Genomic DNA, 19,136 nt, shown 5'->3' with positions numbered 1-19,136 from the left:
TGCGGGTTTAAGGAGGTTTGATGCCCAAGGAGTGCAAAATGCCAAAGGACTGAGAGAGCTGGGGCTGTTCATCCTGAAAAAGGCTCTGAGGAGGCCTTAGGGCTCCTTTGAGTGCCTGAACTGGCTCCAGGAGAGATGGAGGAGGATTTTGGCTGCATTGGGTGGCAGGACAGGGGGAATGGGTTTACACTGCCAGAGGTAGGGATGGATGGGATATTGGGAAGGAATTCCTAGCTTTGAGGTTGTGTGGCCCTGGCATCAATTTCCCAGAGCAGCTGTGGCTGCCCCTGGACCCCTGGAAGTGCTCAAGGCCAGGCTGGATGGGGCCTGAGCAACCTGAGATAGTGGAAGGTGTCCCTTCCCTTGGCATAGGGGGTGGAACAAGGACCCTTTAACCCAAACAATTTTGTGATTCTATGGTTCTGTGATAAGCACAAAGAGCAGAATTTAAAAGTTTCCTGTGTATCCCCCACACACTGATTTAAAAATTTTATTTTCCAGTGTCTTCTACACTACTTGTTTAAGAGGTAACCTATGTTTGGAAAAACTTAATGATAACAAAGAGAGAGGAACTTGTAGCAAACTCAAAAAAATATGAATGTTTGTTCTAGAAATTGACTCCACAGAACATTATGTAGATATTTATTAAGTAAATCATGGAAATGCTACATTTTACAAGTGAGTGTCAGTCATACAGAAATACTGTTGAACATCTGAAAACCTAAAACTTCACCAGAAGACACTGCCAACAGTTCATCACAAATATTTTACACTCAGGCCTTTGTGATGTTTGCAAAAATACATGGTTTGGTTTTTTCCCCCCCCTTCCTAAACTTAGAAATCATGTTAGATTTTATTTTATCTGCTACAAGGAAAACAGGTTGTGGTTTGCTTTTCCTGGTGTGATGTTAATGCTTATAGGCTCCTGTCAGCTGAAGGATCTGAGCACAAGGAATATTTTTGGTGAAGGTATGAGCTTCAACATGAGACAGAGCATGTCGGTGAGGCAGGCAGGGAGGCTGATTCCTGTTGGGGTGATCCACACTGCTGGGTGCAGGGACAGCTCCCCTCTTCCCTCCCTGCACACCCGGGGAGCCTGGGCACAGGTGGCACCTGGCTGGCGCCCTGCAGAGCTCTGCTCTGATCTCAAATGTGCCCTTCCCACCATGGGGCAGGGAGAAAGGCAGAGTAGCAGCTTCACAGGACCACAGAGTCACTGCAAAGGCCACCCCTGATCCTGTCCCCAGGTGCCACCCCCACAAGGCCTTAAAACCCTCCCAGGATGGGGACACCACTGCTGCCCCAAACAGCCTCTTCCTAGGCTAGATATCTATCCATTTCTACAAAGATATTATCCCCAATAATCGAGTCCATTTTATCTCAATAATCCAATCCAATATTATCCCCTGTAATCCAATCCAATTTAAACCTCCCCTGGCACAGTTTGAGGCCATTCCCTCTCCTCCTGTCCCTGTTCCTTTGAAGCTGTCCCTGGCTGTCCCCTCCTGTCAGGGAGCTCTGCAGAGCCACAAGGTCCCCACGAGCCTCCTGAGCTTCAGCAGCAGGCTGGGACAGTGCCACATTTTGCTGTTTGATATTCCTGGGCTGAGTGGGACTGTGTAGGGAGAGGAGTTCAGAAGATCAGCTCAAATTAGTTCTATTTGTGCACTGACTGAACAAAGCCCTTTTATTGCATAGGAAAGGGACAGCAATGACTTTCTTGCTGCCCCCTCCTTTGCTAACCCATCACCAAGTTCAAGTATTAGAAGAAATCATGACATTAACACAAAAATCACAGAAATCATGTCTATTTAATGTTTGTTGATTGCTAATAAGCATCGCCCTCCATGGGGTTTAAGAGGTCCTCCAGGTAGAATTCTTCACAGCCTATTTTCTACTTGGCAAGGAGTGCTCTTTATTCCATTTCTCTGCTACAGTGAAACTCTCTAGGATGCCTCCTATTGCTGTCATAAGATGTTTAGCCATTAATTTGAAGTCCCCTCATATGCTGAAAGATGCTCTTTATTTCTTTCGTCTGATTTCGGCGTCTTCAATTTCACAGAGAGATTTTTCTTTTCAGCTTCTAAGTAATTTTCCCATTGCTTATAATTCAAGTGTCTTTTCAGACGTGTGTGCTTTACAATCATAACAGGTTGATATTGGGAAATGGTTCCTCCAGCACAGCCCAGTCCTACCTAATAGAGATCTCCTGAATAGAACAAACAGATGTGGTGGGAAAAGTCTCTCCATGCAGAAGTGGTGTTGGACGTTTTAGCACACAAATCACAGTCTGTTGGGCAAACCCCTCGTGCTTTTGCCTTAAAATGAGCTGAGTTTCTCTCACCTTGGGTGTCTATGCCTCACAGCAGGACTTCTCATGTTTCTTCATCATCAGGTAATAAGCTCTGTTGGCTTCTGGGTAGGTGACTTTGGAGAGTGGCAGCCTGCAGATCCCAGAGTGGTTCGTGGTCATTAGCAGGAAGGTCAGGGCAGACAAGCAAAAGGGCCAGGTTCCAGATGGCACCCCAAACTGCAAAGAAAAACAACAAACCACCCATTTACTGCGTGTCTTTCTTTTATTAGACTAACACCCACAGCCAGCCACCTCGGAGCAAGGTTTCTGGAGGAAGTCTAGACTCGGTTTTGCTTTGAGTCTTTCCTTAGGGGGGCTGGGTTTCCTTACGATGTCTTGACATTGTGCATCAGCCTGAAACATCTGCCAGCTCTGGTGAGAGGGCTACCTCATCTGCCATGGGGTAAGTTTCTTGGGTGCACATGATGTAGGAGAGGGTGACAAAGAGACAGGAGAGCAGATACCAGAAACATTCAGCTCTTCCCTGGGCTGTGGTACTGACTGACTTTTGGCAAATGCAAAAAGAAGTTAACCCAAATTTAATGTCTCTTTAACATGTGCAGGGCCCTTTTCCCAATTGCTTCAGGCATGAAGTACGTATCTGAAAGAAGGGAGATATTCTAGCAGCCTGGCAGTGCCTAAAGCAGGTCAGGAGAGCTGGAGAGGCACTTTGGGGAAGGACCTAGACAGGATAAGGGGGAATGGCTTTCCTCTGACAGAGGGCAGGGTTAGATTGGGTATGGGGAAGAAATTCTTCCCTGTGAGGGTGGGCAGGCCCTGGCACAGGGTGCCCAGAGAAGCTGTGGCTGCCCCATTCCTGGAAGGGTTCAAGGGTAGATGGGGCTTGGAGCGCCCTGGGACAGTGGAAGGTGTCCCTGCCCATGGCAGGGGGTGGAACTTGATGAGTTTTAAGGTGCCTTCCAACCCAAACCATTCCATGATTCTGTGATCTCACAAGTGTCTGGAGCTGAGCTATGGAAGTTCATGCAAACTCCAAGGATGGAAAGTGGCAAGGGATAATTCCAAATCACCTGTTCCAGTGGGAATCACACCAACCCCCTAGGCAGACAGTAACCCCTGTCCCAGACCATTTCTGCCTTTGGCTGAGTTTTTCTCCACATCTTGGTGTTTTGTCTGACAGGCCAGGGAAATCAGCCCTTAGCTGACACACTACTTACCACAGACAACACGTGGGTCACTGCTGCTCCCAGGTAGGCACTGAAGAGTGCTGTGGAGAGGAAAGGCAGTTCCTGGTGAGTTCAGCTGCTCATGGGGTACAACAGCAATGACAAACATCTCTCCTTCTGCCTTGGGGAGCTCAACCAATTATTATGACCCTGTCTGGGCACAACCCTGCTAAACCCCTCCCTGTGTCCCCTCCAACCTGGAGCTTATGGCAGGGGCAAAACAAACAAACAAATAAACAAACAAAACTGGACTGATGAAAAATGTGCAGTGGTATAATGGGCTTTTGAAAAATGCACTGACGTGGAAAGTATGTAGCTTGATGGATGGGGTTAAATAGGAAAATAACCCTTCTACTCTCATCTGTCCTGCCTCCAGGGCTTGAAGGGGGGTCAATGACATTCAGAGCTAAATCTCTCTTATATGAGCACTGAATGAGCAATAGTTTCACTCCCAGCTCCCTCTGATATTGAAATTTCATATGGAATTGCCTTATAAATAATTCTTCAACCCTGCTGTGTTGCCCAGCTCATGTCTTTGATCCATTTCAAGAAAATGGGGAGTGTGTACTGTCTAACTAGAGCAGAGCCCCACTCTTCTCAAAGATTAGGCATGTCCCTCTTCAAAGAAGGAATTTGAGCCGGTATCTGTGGCTGGAAAAAAGCCCCCACCCATGATTCATCCAGCAACGAGCGGGCAAACACAACTAATGACTCAAAATAAAGCTGATTTGATTTCAAAGACCTCAGTTAACACGTGCCCACCGACCACAGCTCTTTCTTTAAACACAGCTCTTGGCCAAAAATGAAAGCACAGAGTGCGTGAAAGCCGTGGCTCCAACACCCAACCCCACCACTCGTCAGCCTCACCTACATCCATCTGCCTGCCTGGGGTGCCCATCTGGCTCCAGCACACCTCTGCTGCAAAGAGAGGTCTCTTCTCACCCTGTCTCACTTCAAGGAGAGGTGAAAACCTGCTGGGTACCTACCACAGGCCATGGCCAGGAGGTGTGTCTGCCAGGTGAGAGCCAGGAACATGCCCCCGATGGCAGCGCACGACAGGGAGCTGTTGTAGCCCCACAGCCCCGAGTAGATTTGGCTGAACGGCGTTGCTAAGCTCAGCCCTGGAATATAAAGCCAGAGAAATGTGTCATTCCTTGGCCAGAGGGATGAAAGCAGTGGAGAAGTGGCATGAATCCAGATTTTCAAAGGTTCTGGCCAGCATTTGTGCATCGGGCTGTTTGTAGTCGTGTTGCTAGGGTCTAAAAGGGAATCGTGGCAGAATTTTCCTGGTGCTGCTGAGCTGGCTTTGGTGAGTTCATTTCAGCGGAACACACATGAGTGAATGAGCCTACATGTGAACCGAAATGAATCCCTGAGGCCTGCCCGTTCAGGCTGATGGCTATGACTTTCATTGATCTGCCCCTAAACCCACCAGGATACACCCAAAAATTAAGCATTTTGTGATAAAAATTAATCTCAGCACAACAGACACTTTTTTGTTCTGAAGGTTTCCACCCTCATAAAACAAGGTAAGAGAATGGGGAAGTGAATCAAAAGAATTCTTAAAGCAGAAGTTTGAGTACATTTTGTTTCCAATTAGCCATTCTCCACTGGATGAAATACTTGTGACTTTAATTGCTCCAGTTATTGTAGTTCCTGTTTTACTCTGCATGCTTTTGTATAAATCTGTGGCACAAGCCAAACCATTACCTGCCAGCATCCCCACTGCTGAGCCGATCACTGTGTGGACACAAATGAGTGGAGAGGAGATAAATAAACCAATCAGGAAAATTCCCCCAGTCCAGGGGTTGTCACAACCATAAACCTGGCCCACGCCGACTGGGATGGATTGCAGGAGCTGTAGAAATTAACAAACCAGACAAGACAATTTGTTATCAGCTTTGTAACCTTTTTTTTTTTTTTTTTACCTATTTTTCTTGGCCAGGCTCACGTTTGGCATTTGTTGGATGCAGTCCTTCTTTTTAATTGGAATATTTGGACAGGTCTCAGGAGACAGCAGGGCATTTCCACAGGGTTTCCCCTTCCATGAAAATGACTCATGGCTTGTTCCCTTGCCCTGAGCTCCTCTGCCAGGCTTTTGCTCTAAGATGAAAGGTAAAGATTTTGTGAAAGGGTTTTATCATCCTCTTTGCATGTGCTGATTTTTGCATATCCATAGGGACCACGAGAGTGAACTTAGGGGATGGTTGGGAATCCACTAGGAATATGAGCAAGAGTTGCTGGGCTCATGGGACAGCTTGGTCACAGCTTAGAGATGGTTTTGAGGCACTTTTTGTATACAGTCCCCATAAAACTATGTGCCATGGTAAATGTTCTTTGTGAAATGTCACTTGTGGGTTTCTGTTTAGTGTCAATTAACTTACTTTTCTTAATCACTCCCTGGGAACCCCTTAAAATAGTCAGCTGAGCCTTAGGAGAAAATAGTTACTCTGGTATCTGTATTGTTTATGGTGTAATCCAGGAGAATAAAATGTTCCTTGGGAAAGGTCCCACTTGAATATAAATTAAAAATGTGTGAATGTGTACCTGCACCCAAATTTTTAACCATTTCAACACAGTAATATCTGCTTGCTCATGTCTAATCAGAAAGATGCAATTTTATAAACAGACTGTATCTGAAAAATTAAAATTACCCAGTGAGTTAAATGGAATTCTCAGCACAACCTTAGCTATGGGGAGATGATCAGTATATGCATAGAAATAGAAATGGGTAATTAGATTCAGGAGGGTATTTGAAGATTATAATCTATACAATTGGATCCAACTGCATGTGAAAAGATTCTCCTTTTCAAGCTATCAAAAAATATACATTCCTAGAGTAAACCCTTATATTTTGGATAATAGTTCTCTTATAAATCAGATTTTGTACTGCCCGGCCATAATGCAATAACAAAAGGGATGGACCCATTTGAGCCAGTGCAGAGGAGGCCACGGAGCTGCTGCCAGGGCTGGAGCCCCTCTGCTCTGGAGCCAGCCTGGCACAGCTGGGGCTGTTCAGCTGCACCAGAGAAGCTCCAGGGACACCTCAGAGCCCCTGCCAGGGCCTCCAGGGGCTCCAGGAGAGCTGCACAGCCCCTGGGGACAAGGCAGGCAGGGACAGCACCCAGGCAATGGCTCCCACTGCCAGAGGGCAGGCACAGATTTTGGCACATTGGGAATTAGGAATTGCTGGCTGGGAGGGTGGGCAGGCCCTGGCCCAGGGTGCCCAGAGCAGCTGTGGCTGCCCCTGGATCCCTGGCAGTGCCCCAGGCCAGGCTGGATGGGGCTGGGAGCAGCCTGGGACAGTGGGAGGTGTCCCTGCCCATGGCAGGGGTGGACTGGATGAGGTTTAAAGTCCCAGCCAACCCAATCCATAGGAATCTATAAAGGAAGACAATACATTTTTGTAGTGTTGTTAACTGTAAATGAAGGGGACTGTGACCCTTAAGACACCCTACCATTGTGATTTCAGCATCGGCCCAGGTGATGTTTGGTGTTGCCATTGCAGGACGAATCACAGTCGTGGGGAAGAAGAGGTTGTGTGGTCCTGAAGCAGCCAGGTAGAGGGTCAGGGCCAAGTTGAAAGGCAAGGTGAGAACAGGCAGGTCCCACTTAGAGAAAACTGCACTTAAAGCACTGGTGAAAATAGGGCTAGAAGAAGAGCAAAATGAAACTTGTCAGATGGGCAAAAATCACACCAGAACCACATCCAAATATACACCCATCTGCAGCAAATTTGGTCTATTTAAACAAACAAAAAAACCAAACCAAACCAAAACAACCTTCTCCTCCTTCTATCTGTTTAATTTCCTCAATCTTTCTGATCAGATCAGAGACAGAAAGGGTCACTCCATAAATTTGCTACCCCTCCAAAGGCAATTATCAATGTACAGATTCCTGTCGTGTTATGTATGGTGAATCTGGTAAAGAATCTGGTGAAGAAGACAGGATCCAGTGCTTTAATGGAGTTATTCCCCAGCTCAATCTCAGTGCTTACCTTTTCTTTTTAGCACCTGAGCTGGACTGAGACTGTGATGCCCATGCTGGGTCTGAGTGAACTGTGAATGAAGCTGTGTGCCCTTGCTCAAGCTTGTGGATCAGCAGTAAAAGCTGACATCAAAGTGACTGTAACACCACATGAAATTCAGGCAGACAAATTACATGTGTGGTTTTAGCAATCTGCAGCTAGACATTTTGGGGTCAAAGACCAGGTTTCAAAATTTTTTGCTGGCCAAATACCTAGTGGATTATGGTGTCATATATGCGAGTAAAATATTACTAGTTGTTTGTTTTGATTAGTGTCAACCATCATGTCTTGGGACCACCGAACAGCTTCTGTGCTTGGAGAAGTAAATTTTCATGACATTTTTATATGGTGACTTAAATAGATGAAACACTTGTGGTTGATGATGGTAGGAAATAGTGAAAATAATGTTCCTCTTGAAACAGAAATGAATTGAAGCATCACAGCAATATGACTCACGTTCAGAACATTGAATTACACATGATCAGCCACTGATTTTTGTTTTCCACACCGGGATTATTTGTGATTATGTGGGTATTTTTATTTGTTTCTGGATTACATCTGAGTTTAAAAGTGTAAATAACAGCACAGATTTAACAGTACATATGTGTTAGTTTTGTTGCCTTTCCACTGCTGTCTGCACAGAAATACAGCAGCTCAGACTCATGAGTGGGGACTCTAGGGATGGAAGGAGAAGCAGAGGAGCCATCTATCTTACCAGGTCATGGACACCAGTGCCACAGGCAGGAGGAGCCACCAGTTGTAGTCTCCATCAGCGGAGAAGACAGCCATCAGCAATCCCACCAGGACCCCGTTGTATCCATACAGGCCTGCTGCTATGGCTGATCTGTGGGGAGGGAACAGCTGTCCTGAAGCCCTCTCCCCTGAGGATGCTTTGCTGACACCAGCCCTCCCTCCCCACCCAGCTGGGGCTCTGTTTGGGGATGACCTGCTGGAACTCATCCACCGAAATTCGATTTTTCACACCTCGGTCAGCACCTACCCCCGTCCCCTTCTGCAGGTTTGTCCAGTGTCCCCCTGTGCCAGGTGCAGCTGCTGGGAGATCTCTCTGGCCCTAACAGACCAGATACATGCCCAGTCAAGGCTGGGCCACACAATCACAGAAGGTTTGGGTTGGAAAGAACCTTAGAGACCACCTTGTTCCAATCCTATGCCATGGGCAAGGACACCTCCCACTAAATTTAGGCTCCTCATCCACACCAAACATCTAACACATAAATCAGCACTGAAGTGGCCACCTGAGGGGGAAAAGCATGGACTTACCTGTCCTGACCCAGAATGAGTGCAGTTAAAGTTGAGACAAGTGTTCCCACACATCCTGTGAGTGTCCACCACGGGTTCTGCAGCAGGAGCCCGGCCAGGATGACCAGCCCAGTGAGGGGGTTGTTAACAAACATCACCTGGGATATCCCACGCAGCACCCAGTCAAGGAGCTGGATCACAAGGGGCTTGTCTGGAAAAGATTAAATCCAGCCATAAAGCAAGCCCCCTAAAGTCTGCAGTTGGTACTGATTTGGGGTGTATTTTTGAAACTCAGGAAAAGTTTTGGCAGGGGGACTTGGCACCACGGCTGAAGAAATGAATCAACAAGACTGTAAAACCTGACAGGGATTTATTATGGTCCACAGTGAAGGCTTACAGCTGGAAAACTGAGATGAACAGTGAGGTTGCCAGAACCCTGTGTTATAAAGTACCCTGGACCAGATTCATATGAACCAGCTAATTTATGATGTCTGTGGCTCAGATGGCAAATTGTGTGTGTATCCCACTGCTGATTTATTAGAGGGACCAAACACACCTACCCATGTGTAATTTAACTTCACAGTGGCATTAGGCTTGACAGAAACTGCTCAGCTGAAAGGACAGGGAGTGTTAAGAAGAATGGCAGAGTACAGAATAACCATCCAGGGCTATGTTCTGTGGGACTAAATTCACTTTGTACATGGCATGCTGGGAGGTAAATGTCATCTCAGACATCCCCAAGATTTAAGCACTGTGTGGATCTCTGCACAAAGCTGATTTTTTCCCCCTACAAAACGGACATAAATCAGTGTAGAAGGAGTTTCTATACTACTCTAAGTTGAATCACATCACTAAGAAGTTAGTTATTACTCCTTTGATGTACTTTTTTTTTTTGGAATCCGCTGTCATTAGTCACAATGAAGTAGGTTTACCTTTCAGCCAGGTTCCAAAATCCTTCATGTCTCCAGTGAGGTAACCCACAGCTCTGCAGAAACTCTTCCCACCCGTGCTCAGTGGATTCTGCTTCATTGGCATTCTTTCCCCCTTGCTTTCTATCTTGACATCAACACAGTTTTCCATGTTGACGTTCTGAACCTTTGGTAAAATTCAAGGGAAAAGAAAAAAAAGAGGGTTCATTACAATGTCTCTTTCTGATCCCTGTTTATTCTCTTTGCCACATTACTGCTCACCACATGTTACTTTGGAACCAGAAGGAGGAAAATCCTTGCTCTGAGCACCTGATTCTTTTGTTTCCATGACCACATTCCCTCTTCGCATTCCCTGTCCTCCCAGACTTCCACGCAGTTATAAGAATATTTCTCATTTATTAAGCTTCTCTGCTGCTTAACCCATACTTCCAGTTTGAATTTTTCCATCAGCCATCAATAATAGGCACCTAAATTCAGTTTTATAATTACCTATTGGGATCAGTTCACCCTTCTCGTGAGCACAGGTTTAGCCTGGGGTTGTCCATGGTGCCTTATTCCATAACTCACATGCATTCATACATTCCTTTTTCTCATTTGAACTGCACTTTAACCTGACCAAACTTAAGAAGTACCCAGCATTGATTCAAGAGTTTCATGCCAGAATTCACCGTTCTTGCTTTCCACTCTGCCTTAGTCATGTTGCTTTTTTCTCTGCTGAGACAATTTTGGGGACTGCATGTTGGAAGCTGTAGTAAGAAACCCTTGAAGATAAATGAAAATACACTTATTAAATTTACCAGGTGCTATAAAAAGTTTAAATAAGATAGGGGGCTGTTATAGGCCCAGGAAAGGTGTTTAGGCCTAAATAAGGTGTTTGGGATGCAGGACTGGGAAATGGGGTCCCCTCTGGGACACACACCCTTTGCATAAGGGGTTGCTGGAATAACCTTTGGCACCTCATACAGCCTAGACAGCATTGTTCAGGCACATGGATCAGAGCCTTACACCTAACAGTAAAAATCAGTGCCTATAGCCAGTTTATTGTTTGTCTAAGAGTCACCATATAAATAAAAAGCCCTGTTTCTGGAGCATACTCTGTTTCCTGAACTAATTCCTGGTGATTATCAAGCAAACACCAGTCAAAGTGTGTTGTTGTGTGAATACAGAACCAGTGATGCTTCAGGTCTCGCTGGTGAGTGCCAGCTTGTGCAAGAAGTAATGAATTTATATTGGGAGCTGATAGTCTAAATAGGATGATACAGACACATAGGTCTTGTGTTAGTTCCTGGTAAACAGTGGGGGGAGAGAACCCATAGCTCAGAAATACAGGTGCTGAGTACTAAAGGTGCTTCACCCCTGGGCATTGCACTTCCAGACCCTTCCAGTGTGGTGAAGCATCTCTGAGTCTGTGTAGGGGAAAGCCTGGTGAATGCACCATTGGTTAATCCTGGCTATTTTCTTGTTCTTGTGGTTACTGGAGGGATGGTGGTGACATTTCAGGAAGCAGTAAATACTTGCACAAATAAAACATGGACATTTTCTGCCTTCTGGAAGAGCTCAGCTAATAAAAGGACAGGTTCTATATGAGATGCTGATTACAGGACCAGTAAATATAGAAGAGTATTGAGTTTGGCTTTGTGTAGGACATGAAGGTAAGGACCTGGAATAAAAAGGCTAAGGAAGAAAAGAAGAGGAGGAAAGAGTGGTGCTAGGGATGGTGTCTTGATAAAGGAAGGCTTTTTTTGGTGTCTATTATAACTTATTATGTTAATTCATTAACCTTCACTTTTTTCATACTTTATTCTGGAATAAGTGAACAGAATGTACTTTCAGTTAAATCAAAATTTCCAGCCAAGATAAACGCTCTCCATTTGGTGAAAGTGCATTTACATTTTCCTTTCAAAGGATCTCCCTCTTTATGCAGGTTGGGCTTTCCCTGTTGCCAGCCTGTAAAATGAGTTGCTGCTGCAGTGCAGAGCAGTGCTGTGAGACCCTGGGTGTTCCCCTGCACGCTGGGTGAGGAGCTCTTTGCACTCAGGGGTCTGCAGGGTGGGATGGAATGTGCATGTGAAGTGTTGCAGTCACTGTCCACTCCCCTCGTACAGTGGAGATAAAAAAATGGAAGAGGCTGAGGGCCTGAATTCAGCAAAAAATGGATGTATTGCTTTGCCATATGAAGGCAAGAGTGAGCTGGCAGCGCTCCTCTGCCCTTTCCAGGGGCAGAAATGAAGCCAGCTCGCTGCAGCTGGCACGGCAAGCAGACCAGGTGACCTGGTGAGTCACTGGCACTAAGCTGCCTCCAGCTTCACACCCAGCGCCTGCCCAGCGCGTTCCGGAGCATTCCGAGCCACAGAGGCTGCAGGGTGATCCTGGTTACCCTCTGTCCTGCAGGGCTGCCCACCTCCTGTTCATTATGTCAGAATGAATCACAGAGTACTTTGTGCTGGAAGGGACCCTTAAAGCTCACCTATTCCACGCCCTCAGGCACTCCCATTTGGGCTGGGCATGAGTGTCTCTAGAGGGACCACAGGAATTTCATTGTCCAGTCGAGCTTGTGGTGAGTAACAGGACAAGGGGCAGTGGCTGCAAACTGAGAGAGGGCAGGGTGAGATTAAACATCAGGAAGAAATTGTTTCATGAGAACATTGCCCAGAGAAGCTGTGGCTGCCCCTGGATCCCTGGAGGTGTTCAAGGCCAGGATAGACAGGTCTTGGAGCAAACTGGGATAGTAGAAAATGTCCCTGCCCATGGCAAGGGGTGGGAGTGGATGAGCTATAAAACCCCTTCCAACCCAAACCATTCTGTGATTTTTTTATTCTTAGGGAGAATGAAACCATTATTGAACAGCCTTCTCACCTGCAAAACAGCCAAGTGGGAAGTGGGTGTAGGCCAAGAAAACCTTTGGTTTGGGATGGGGCCCTCATGACACAGTGAAGACCCAGATCCAGCCCCACTGGTTTCCCTGAATCCCATCCCAGGCACTGTGTGGGGGCTGCATCCTGTCTGAGGGGTTTTGGTGTCACCACAGCCCTGAGGCTTGTGCCATCTGTTCACAAACACAAAGTATGAAGGACTTGCACTACTTCAACTGAGTTGTCCAATAAGAGCATAAAGAGGTAGTGAAACATTTGGAAACTGACACCAGCATAAACTTTTTTAGGCATTTTTAGTGATTTTACAAAGCAGTACCTATATATATGCATAGATTAATGATTTGTTAACATTATGTTGCTTCAGGGAGTAGGTGATAGCAGGAATTTAGGAAAGGAGAGAATACAGAAGGTGTCTTATCTCAGAATTGTGGATATGCTCAGAGAATTTAACACAATGATGTCTGAATAATATTGCAGACTGAAGTGTACACGTTCTGATGGGATTTCATGTGTGCTGGTCTGCAGCAGGTCTTTTGAAGACCTGCAGCTGAAGTTATGTAAACACAAGGTTTTCACTGAAAACATTATTTTTCCTTAGTGCACAAAGCAAGGAAATGGAAATAATTGCAAAAGGAGTGTTCTGCTGCAACAGACTGCTTGGCTTCTGCAGGGGGGTAGGTTTGGTAATTTTTGTATTCTTGATTTCTATTAGTCCAAGGAAAAAAGAAAAAAATTAAAGACTAAGTTCTGTTCTCAGACAGACAGCTTGGAGCACACTGCCTCGTCTCACATAAACTCTCGAGAGGTGCTCCAGCCCTGCAGTGCAAACTCCCAGTACTGGTGTGTAACTGGTGAGATACAGGAGCAGCAGCAGAACCCAGGCAGAGCCAGGCTGAACACACTTTTGATCTCAGTGCTGTAAGTGCCAGTGGTTTGTAGTGTGCTGTAAGTGCAGAGAAACTACTGAAAAACCATTTTCATGGGAAGTGAGAGCTTCCCATGAAACAAAGCAGAAAACACAGAAGATGTTTCTCTTTTATGAAGGTGAAATCATCACAGGGCCGAGATGTTTATCTACCGTGTTTTTCTAATCATCCTTTCAGAGTTAATAAATGTCCTGTAGCAAAGTGCTGACGTTATGCAACCCCGTGTCTCCCTAAATCAATTTTCCTTCCACTGGTGTGCACTTCCTCCCTGCCAAGCCATACCCACGGCATCCCAGTCATGCCTTCTAGAGCTGTGGCTGCCCTCCTGCAGCACCTGGCCCTGCAAACACTCCTTTATCCACCTGCTGAGGAGGAGACAAGCCTGGCCACAGGTTGGTTTTGTGCTGTGCATGGTAAGAGCAGCGTTGTGCTTGCAGCTGGGAGAGGGACAGAGCTTTTAGTTTGGCTGATTAATATTCCAGGTGATGGGTGTTTCCAAGCTAGGACACGGGGCTTTTACCTGTGGAAATGCAGCAAAGCTATCTAGTGCTTTGTCTTCTTTCTGGAATTTTCCTCTCTCCCTGCCAAAATCCAGGTTTCTCTGAGGGTTTAATTTATGGTGAGGCATTTGTTTGTGCAAGGACCTGCTACCTCACAATCGCGGCCATTGTATCTTGCATTCTCCGAATTGTTGCTGTGAAGTCTGCGGGCAGCCCAGCTCTGTGAGCAGCCTGTTTTTAGAGGAATTCCTGCATCCAAGCACAATAGGAGGAAAGGGCCAGACTCTCAGCAGCTCTAATTCCAGCACACCCCTTGTGATGTTACCAGGGGTGTAGTAAAGCTGGATTAATATTGTGTTAGGCATAGGAACACACGCAAGCACAAGCACAGTCCTTGAAACAGGTTATAATGCACCTGACCCTCACTGGAAGAAAACAGCTCAGGTTCTCCCACAGAAGATATATTTCAAAGTATTAGATCAAAAGAAAACTTACACCTCAGATTCAAATATTCATTAAGCTCACACGCAATTCAGTTTTCAGAGACCTGTCTCTTAGGGATAGAGAAATACAGAGACACTATCTCATCAGCTGTGTATTATTACTATCTGGGCATTTTCATTTGGCAGAATGTAAAGGCAGTAAAAAGAAATGTTAAGGAGTTCTGGTTATTTCTTTTAAAAATTTATTTCTTTTCTCTATTTCCTCCAAGGCTCGGCCACCTGGGCTATGCAGTACTAATAAATCCTCACCCTGCTAGAGACTCCTTGATAACTCATATTCTTGTGCTCCTCCTGAGCCTCAGCTGCTCTCCTTCAGCAGGGCTGCTCAAGTGCTGCTTGCCAGGTGTTTTGAGGAGAGGAAAGACCCAGGTAAGTCAATAACAGGGTGCATTAAAAGGAAAGAACAGAGTGCTCTTACCTCTCAGACGAGCTTGGGAGGAGCTGTAGGTTTGCTGGTTAGGCCAGAAGGAAAGTAGGGAAAAAGAAAATGTCCCACCAGCTTATATAGGCTAGCATGGCTCCTGTTCTGATATTACTGATTTGTTTCTCCTCCCACTTAGTGAGCTCCAAGTGAATGTTAAGAAAGTTCCCCTTTGAATTCTCCACCTTTCCTCTTGCTCTGTCCTGGGTCTCTTGCCAACAATCTATCCAAATGTTGTCTTTCCTGCTGGATTTTTTTAAAAGTTTTTTCTCAGTTTTTAAAATTATTTTATTTTTACTTTTTCCTTCTTTTAAAATTAATTCTCCTTTAACTTTGTCCTTTCTCCTTCTCTACCACTTAAAATAACAGAAGGTTTTAAAATGGACTCTCAGTATACCTGAGCTTGACCTCAAGTTCATCCTCAGCATTATCTTCCTAATCCAATACAACTTAGCATCCTTCCCTACCAAAATTCTGACCTGAGAAGGTGCAACACAGCATTTTGTGTTCAGCAGCCCATCAAGTTTTCCTGTTTCTGGGTACCTTTCAGAAGCGCTGTTCTGTTAATGAAATGCAATGGAAGACCTGGTGACTTTCCAATGTTTAATAGCTTTTATATATTATTTGAGAAATTCAAGGGGTATTTTTCTTTCTCTTTTTATTTCTTTTTATTTCTTTTTCTTTCTTTCTTTTTTCTTTCTTTTTCTTTCTTTTCCTTTTTTTTTTTTTTTTTTTTTTAACCTATCCTCCCCATCTCACTGGAGGAATCTGAAATATCAGAAGTGTGGCATATTTGAGAGGTTTATAAGGCTGTGAAAGTGCTGCAAATGACAGAGAAGGCGCTGGAGAGGGAAGTCTTGAATAGCAATGCAGGAGAAAGGACAGAGAAGAACTTAAGGATGAACTTAATGGTGAACTTAAGGGACTTTATAGGCTAATTTAATCCATAGTAGAATTCACTTCAGGACTCTTTCACAGTGATGGCTGAGAGAAGCAGCCTCGAAAATTGATCTGGGTGCTGGAGAGAATGGTTTATTGTTAAACCAGAACCCATCTAGCTGTATGACTTTGCTTCCCCCAGCCCTGTGGCAGCAGCCTCAGCATGCACATGAGCTGGAGGGATGTTTTTCTCCCTGCACTCATTCCCAGGGCTCATCTCTTTTGATGGAGATGTTTTTCACAGCAGACTGGATTTTTTTCCTCCCCTCAGAGGAGGGCATCTGATCTAAGCTGTCAGCTTAGCATTGCTGCAAGAGCTGGTTCTCCTCTGATCAAACAGGCAGCAGCCCTTGTGGGTGAGCCAGACACTGCCATCCTACACCTTTGCGCCCAGCAGAACGTGTAATTTTGCAGGGGACTCTCCCTCACTCTGGTGTAGTTAACATATTTTCCCTTTACCATTAATTTCTCCTCGGGCTGCCTTTGCTTTCTCACTGGTAAAATGAATCCTTGCATGTCCAAAGAAGGGAAATTCATTGAATGATTTGGATGGGAGAGCCTCACAGGGAGTCTGTTCAGACTGAGTTTTGATCTTCACTCCTCTCATATTTCAGGAATGCCCAGACCTGGCTTCAAATTATTTCAAGCAACATCTCCTCAGCTCTCCCTCAAAGGGGTGCAGCACATGGGGCAGGCAGGGCTCACTCCTGGGCTGGGCTGTAGGGTATTTATTACCTCCAGGGAATCACAGTTTCACAGGATATTCTGAGTTGGAAGGGACCCACAAGAATCATTGAGTCAGCTCTAAAGTAAATGGCCCATACAGGGAATAAACTGACAGCCTTGTCCATGTCAGCACCATGCTCTGAACAACGGAGCCAATTCCGGGTGAGGGAATGGGAAATGAGGAATTCCAGGCGTGTTATTGGGAATGGGAGTGGGAAACGAGAGGATGTTACTGGGAATGGGAGTGGGGAACACGGGAATCTGAGGGAGTTACTGGGAATGGAGAAGGAGAAATGAGGATTTAACTGGGAATGGGAATGGGAAACGGACACGTGGAATTCTGGGTGAGTTCCTGGGAATGGAATTCTGGGGGAGTTATTTGGAATAGGGAAGGGAAATAGGGAATTCTGGGTGAGTTCCTGGGAATGGGAAATGAGGATTTGGGTTGGTTATAGAATCCCAGAATGTTTTGAGTTGGAAGAGACTTTAGAGCCCACCTCATTCCACCCCCTGCCTTGAGCAGGGACACCTTCCACTACCCCAGGTTGCTCCAAGCCCTGCCCAGCCCAGCCTGGAACACTTCCAGGGATGGGGCAGCCGCAGGCAGGGGCTGTGCCAGGGCCTCCCCACCCTCACAGGGAACAACCTCTTCCTCACATCTGATCTCGACTGCCCTCTGTCTGCATGAAGCCACTGCCACCTGCACTGTCACCACCTGTGCAAGGGGGCCCGGTTCAGGACTGCTCTGTCTGATTCTGGTGCCTTAATGAGCTGCTTGGCAGGTTGGAGCGACACACAAAGGAGGCAGTGGCTGTCGGGTCAGTGATGGATATCTTGGAGTGGAGCATTGTTTGGATTATCAGAGCTGGTTAATCAGTAACAGGATCACAGTCTGCTGGTGGCAGTGAGGTCCCTGGCAGAGCCTGCTCTGGGATGGAGAGCAGGGAAAGCCTCCAGTGCCATGTGACAATCTCTGGATCCCAGGTGCAGCCAGCTGCTGGAAAGGTGGATGCAGGAATGCCTCCCTGCAGCTGTGTGCCCTAGGTAAAGCCTCCTGGTTGCCCGAGGACTGAGATTCCCCCTGTATAGGATTGGTGTAGACAGGTGGGAATGATAGAAAACCTCCCAGTGCCAGTTCTGGTGCCCAGCACTAACCTCCAGTGCTGTAAGTGATTTAGGTATCCTTTGGGGTTCTTGGTGGGAAAACTGAACTTGCAATGTCCATTCCTAGGGAAAAGGATTGAGACGTGCCACGTGTTTGTCACGTAGCTGTCACTTATCAGTTATCACTTATCCACCTGCCTGGGAGTGGGCCACCAGCTCTGAGAGACCAGATAAATGTGTGCAAATTGATCATGCAGGTGACACAGGGCACTAGAGAGTTTCCTCTTGATCTTAGGCACGTGTGAAGACCACTTGGTGCTGAGGACAAGGCAGCTGGTGTTGGTGTCTGGGAAGGTGTCTCTGAGGAGATCCCTTGGACCAAGCCCAGTGCTGGATGTGGTCAGAACCATGTCACCACTGGATCTCAACCAGACACAGCACCAGAAAAAAGCTGAATGATCCCTGACTGGTTCAGCTCGCCCGGCAGGAGCTGCCTGGCTGCATCAGCTGGGTACAAAGCTTGAACTGGTCAGCTGTGCCAGGAAAGATTCTAATGGCCCTAATTCAGCTTCACACGCTTTGGCTTCACTCCTTTCTCAAGCCTAAGTGGCCTTGAAGTGGTGCATTAAAACCACTTGGTAGCAGATTGGCTTTTACTGCTGTTTTTGGCTGCACTCCTTGACTCAGCTTTTACCGATGGGAATAGGCCTGCTCAGGGAGCTGCATCAGCTGTTGGACTCCAACAAGTGCTTTAAAACGGTGTAAATCCATGTATGGAGCTTTGCAGGTGGCTAAACCCCAAGTCCTGATCTGCTTTTGCCAGGCTGGGGTGTGGATTATGTGATACATGTCCAGCGTTTGTGAGAGAAAGGGAGAGATCCCTTCCCTGGAAATGCTGGCAGCATTCCTCCTTATGGAGCCCACAGAGAGATTTGCTGTCTTGCTACAAGAACACCGTGCTGCACTGTGGTCACCTTGGTGACCACCAGGACCCTCCAGACCTCTTCTTATGCTGCTTTCCATCTGGAGGGCCACCAGCATGTACGGATGGAATTGTTCCTCCCCAGGTGTGGGACTCCACACTTCTTCTGGAACTTGAAGGGGCTCTTGTCAGCCCATTTTTTCCAGCCTGCTGAGGACCTCTGGATGCCAACATAGCCGTCTGGTATTCCCAACACTACTTCCAGTTTTGTGCCTTCCACAAATTTGCTGAGGGTGCGCCAACATTCTGATCCTTAGTTAAGAAATTAAACTTAATATTCCTGGCTTGCACCACTAATGACTGGGGTCTACATGTAATTTGTGCCACTGATTATAACTCTTTGAGCCCAACCATTCAGCCAGTTTTCAATCCAACTTTCTTCGCATTTATTTAGCCCATACTCCAT

The 19,136-nt window shown here is 46.3% G+C and overlaps 1 protein-coding gene across 1 annotated transcript; it reads right to left on the bottom strand.

Annotated features, from left to right (window-relative positions):
* Window positions 1-2,353: 2,353 nt before the first annotated feature.
* LOC132086366 (urea transporter 2-like) lies at window positions 2,354-9,907 on the bottom strand. The gene is made up of 8 exons (XM_059491972.1): window positions 9,760-9,907; window positions 8,849-9,038; window positions 8,283-8,411; window positions 6,999-7,191; window positions 5,251-5,398; window positions 4,527-4,661; window positions 3,532-3,581; window positions 2,354-2,530 (listed from the first exon to the last, which is right to left on the bottom strand). Exons 1-8 carry the CDS (start codon window positions 9,905-9,907, stop codon window positions 2,354-2,356), a joined length of 1,170 nt encoding a protein of 389 aa, XP_059347955.1.
* Window positions 9,908-19,136: the final 9,229 nt, after the last annotated feature.

This window comes from Ammospiza nelsoni, chromosome Z, assembly GCF_027579445.1.
Source record: "Ammospiza nelsoni isolate bAmmNel1 chromosome Z, bAmmNel1.pri, whole genome shotgun sequence".
NCBI lineage: Eukaryota > Metazoa > Chordata > Aves > Passeriformes > Passerellidae > Ammospiza > Ammospiza nelsoni.
Note: the sequence above shows the minus strand (reverse complement) of the source record. Positions and strands in the feature narration are given on the sequence as shown.